At 43.3% G+C, this 4,045-nt stretch overlaps 1 protein-coding gene across 1 annotated transcript; it reads left to right on the top strand.

The window, feature by feature from the left end:
• Nucleotides 1-1,645: 1,645 nt before the first annotated feature.
• LOC133382190 (volume-regulated anion channel subunit LRRC8D-like) lies at nucleotides 1,646-3,044 on the top strand. The gene has a single exon (XM_061621868.1). It carries the CDS (start codon nucleotides 1,646-1,648, stop codon nucleotides 2,798-2,800), a length of 1,155 nt encoding a protein of 384 aa, XP_061477852.1. The 3' UTR covers nucleotides 2,801-3,044.
• The last annotated feature ends 1,001 nt before the right edge of the window (nucleotides 3,045-4,045 follow it).

Genomic DNA, 4,045 nt, shown 5'->3' on the forward strand with positions numbered 1-4,045 from the left:
TTTTTGAAAATGGTTCTGAGTTCAGAAACATCTGCTTCATTTTCTTTTTTTTGAAAAAGGTAAAAACAATGGGAGACAAAGACAGGGAAGCAGCCATGCAGGACTGTTCTGAGTTCTGTGATGCTTGTCCAGAGAGGACAACCTTAGTTTTTAACAGTGCAGTTCCTATAAATGTCTATTGAGTAGTAAGCCCCTATGAGTTCAGTAAGGTTTACTTCCAGGTAAGTGGGTATAGGATTTCAATCTAAATGGGAATAATGGCAGGGCTCCCAGATTAGGAAAGTGAATCTCCTGGCCCACCCTGTCCCACTTTCCTTGAAGTGATGGAGCCTATATTCTGCACTTGAAATACAGCTCTTATTTTAATAGTCCAACCTATTCTTATGCTTCTGGGAAGGTAACAAAATCTCAGAATTGTGGGTTTTTATTTGCTGCAGACCTCTGTCTCTTCTTGGGAAGGTGGTTGACAGGGTCATGGTGGAGCAATTGCAGGCATGAAACTATCTAGACCTATTTTAGTCCTTACTTTTGGATCAAATTGGCCTTATTGAGAAAGGGACAAGGTGAGTTTGATCTTGCTTCTTCTTGGTCTCTCAAGTGCTTTGATACCACCAACCACGGTGTCCTTCCACATTGGCACTGTAGAATGGACACTTGGGGCACCGTATTGCAGTGGTTCCAATCCTATTTACAGGACCGGCTCCAGAGTAGCAGTGGGAGGGTTCTCCTCAGCTGATTGAGGACCAATAAACTGAATTTGAATCCTGGCAAGATGGAGGTTTTATGGGTGAGTGGTTTCTGTGTCTAGGAGATAGGCCAGTTACCTGTTCTGGGACAGAGTTGCACACCCTCTGAAGGAGCAGGTACACATTTTGGGGTGCTCCTGAGTCCATCTTTGTTGCTGGAGGCTCATGTGTCTTCAAGGGTAGGGACACCTTTTACCACTTTAGACTGGTATGAGCTGTGGCCATCCCTAACCTAGGATAGCTTGGTCATTGTGGACCAGGCATTAATAAACATAAGATTGAATTACTGCAATGTGCTGTATGCGGGACTGCCCTTAACGTTGGTCCAGAAGCTGTAGCTAGTGCAAAATGTAGGAGCTCATTGGCTGATAGGTGATAGGTAACATCCTTGCTGAGAGATCTACACTGGTTGCCAGTTTGCTACCATACCAGTTTAAGGTGCTGTCAGCGGTATATAAAACCCTAAGCAACTTGGGACCAGTTGGTTGAGGGGCCACCTTGCTCCATATGTTCCTATGTTGATTAATGGAGGTGCTATTAATAGTGCGACTCAATGTTCATTCTACAACTATAAGGAGCAGCACATTCAGTGTGATAGCACGAATATTATAGAATTCCCTCCCAATGTATATTAAGCAAGCTCCTTTTGTTTTATCTTCTAGATCTAGACACTCACTAAACATGTTGCCATTAAACCAAGCTTTCCCTGAAGTGTGGCCAGTTCTGTTTTTTAGTTATTGATGGATGAACAATTTTAATGTTTAACTTTTATATTCATGTGACTTTTATTGTTCAGGGATTGTTTAAATTCCGTGATATGTAAGTATACTAAATAAATAAACTTTGTTTCAATGCAACAATTATGTTACTGAATTCCTACTTACCATTTGTTTCTAGTGATGTTTAACTTGACAGAAGTTACCTTCCTCAGTGACAGCCATGCTTGGTTCCAGACTTTAAAGCCTTGGTGGGATGTCCTGATGGACTACTTGGTACTAGCGATGCTGATGGTATCTCTTCTGTCAAGTACTCTGCTGATCTCCATTGACCATATGACCTGCTTACCTCTGAATGACAAGCTAAATGAGACTACAGCAGCTGTGCCCAAACTTGGAGCTACAGAGAATGCCATCAGTGAAGATTCTGAGAAACATGGCCACACAATCAACCTTGACTACCAGCAGTACCTGTACATCAACCATGTTTGCTACCAGAAGGCTTTGCCTTGGTTCTCCAAGTATTTTCCTTACCTAGCACTTGTCAACTCACTGCTCTTAATGGCAAGCAGCAACTTCTGGTTCAGTTACCCTAAGACCTCATCAAAGATTGAACACTTCTTATCCATCCTAATGAAATGCTTTGAGTCACCTTGGACCATCAAGGCTCTCTCTGAAATGGTCTGCCAGAATTTCCCAGACCTACCCAAAACCACTGATACTGGAGGGTATCAAGAACCCATTTCTCCATCATCCTCTCCCATCTTAGACTGGAAGGAAAGGGAGCAAGGCCGGGCACTCTTTGAGAAGATCCACAGATTCAGGGCACACACTGAAGGTGCCAGCTTGATTTACATGGTCTACATGGGACAAACAATCTTCAAAGTTGCAAAGATCCTAACTGTGCTGGGCTATACCTCCAACTATGTAGGAGCCATTTCCTTTGACCATGTTTGCTGGCTGGACACAGAGAACCTCACTGGTTACTCTGGTTTCCTCTGTACCCACAGTTTGGCTTTTATTTTGCAGAAGCTGATGGCTACCTACCTGTTTTTGGTATTCTTCTATGCGGTAGTGGGGGCTTACCCATTGTTGTGGCTGCTGCGGCAGCCATTGCAGACGTATTCTTTTAAACAAATGCGAGAAGGCAGTCACTTCCTTGATATCCCAGATGTCTATAATGATTTTGCTTTCCTGCTGCACATGGCTGACCAGTGTGACCAATTGTATTCATGGCGGTTTGCCATCTTCCTCTCAGCCATGAGTAAGAGCTCTTTGCTGGATGTGGGCCTTGACAATGACTTAGGTGTTAAAGGGCTGCAGCAGCAGTGTATATAATGACACTCACAGGCAAGGTCAGAATGCTGAGGCTTTGCAAGCTGCCAGGCTATCTAGGGCCATCTTCTGTAAAACAGAAGCCCTGAAGCACGCAAATGATCCCAGATGAAAGCTGCCAGCAAATTGTGTGTACTAACTTAGCTGCACCTTTCTCAATCCTTAATGGTAAAGATGGAACCCACTGACCTAGAATACCTTCAGGAAAGGCCCATAATATTCCACATCACATTTCTTGACATTACAACCTGGGGATGTCTGTCTCAGGGGTCTCCACCAGCTGCATCTCTCTGGCAACTTCAGCAAGATGAAAGACACAGAGTCCCCACACAATAGGCTTAATATCTTGGCGCTCTGAGGCAGTTTAGGCAAGAATCTAACTTCTTGGAGATAACGTTCAGTTTATCACTGCCATCTCAAAATCCCGTGTGATGACACTGACCTGCTAGCACTGCCAGAGGAGGATACAGCACTATGCCAGGTCTGTCATAGTGGTTCAGGGTATGCAAGATCTTGTTCTCTCTGTAAATAAGCTGCAGTTCTTTTCCCATGACTGTTCATCCTAAGGAAATGTTGGTGCCTATATCTCAGCCAGCACTATTTCTTGTATTTTATCATTCTGGAAATAAGACTGCTAGAATATCTGCTCTCTAAATCAATAGGATCTAAGCCTTTATGTCTCTTTCTCTGATTGTTTGGAGATCAACTGTCTGCTGCTAAGGGGAAATAATTTGATTGCAGTCCTGTCAGAATCTTGAGTCACCTGTTCAGGTTAGCTTTGAAAGGAAACACTATGGGACCATTCTCCTCCCCTTTACAGATAAGGCTTTGCCCTCTACGTTGGAAGAAAATACTCTCTGAGATCAGCTCAGTCCTTTATTTTCTATCTAACTATAGTGCAACTGAGATATATACTGTTTTGAGTGAGCTTACAATTAATCTTCACTATCTATCTTTAGAGTCTATCTGCTACTCACATCAACTAGAAAGCGCAGGGGCATTTAACTTATACCATAGATTAAGTAATACTACCACGGGTCATTGATTCATGCAGGGTTGGGATTCACAGAATCATAGAAATGTAGAGTTGGAAGGGGCCTATAAGGCCATCAAGTCGAACCCCCTGCTCAATGCAGGAACCCAACTTAAAGCATACCCAACAGGTGGCTGTCTAGCTGCATTTTTAATGCCTTCAGTGTTGGAGAGCCCACAAATACGGATGACATCATACGTGTATTAATATAGAAG

This window comes from Rhineura floridana, chromosome 3 (assembly GCF_030035675.1).
Source record: "Rhineura floridana isolate rRhiFlo1 chromosome 3, rRhiFlo1.hap2, whole genome shotgun sequence".
In the NCBI taxonomy this organism is placed as follows: Eukaryota; Metazoa; Chordata; class Lepidosauria; order Squamata; family Rhineuridae; genus Rhineura; species Rhineura floridana.

Bases quoted from the DNA above. Each gene is read 5' to 3' on its own strand.
- LOC133382190 (XM_061621868.1), top strand. From the start codon at position 1,646: ATGTTTAACTTGACAGAAGTTACCTTCCTCAGTGACAGCCATGCTTGG.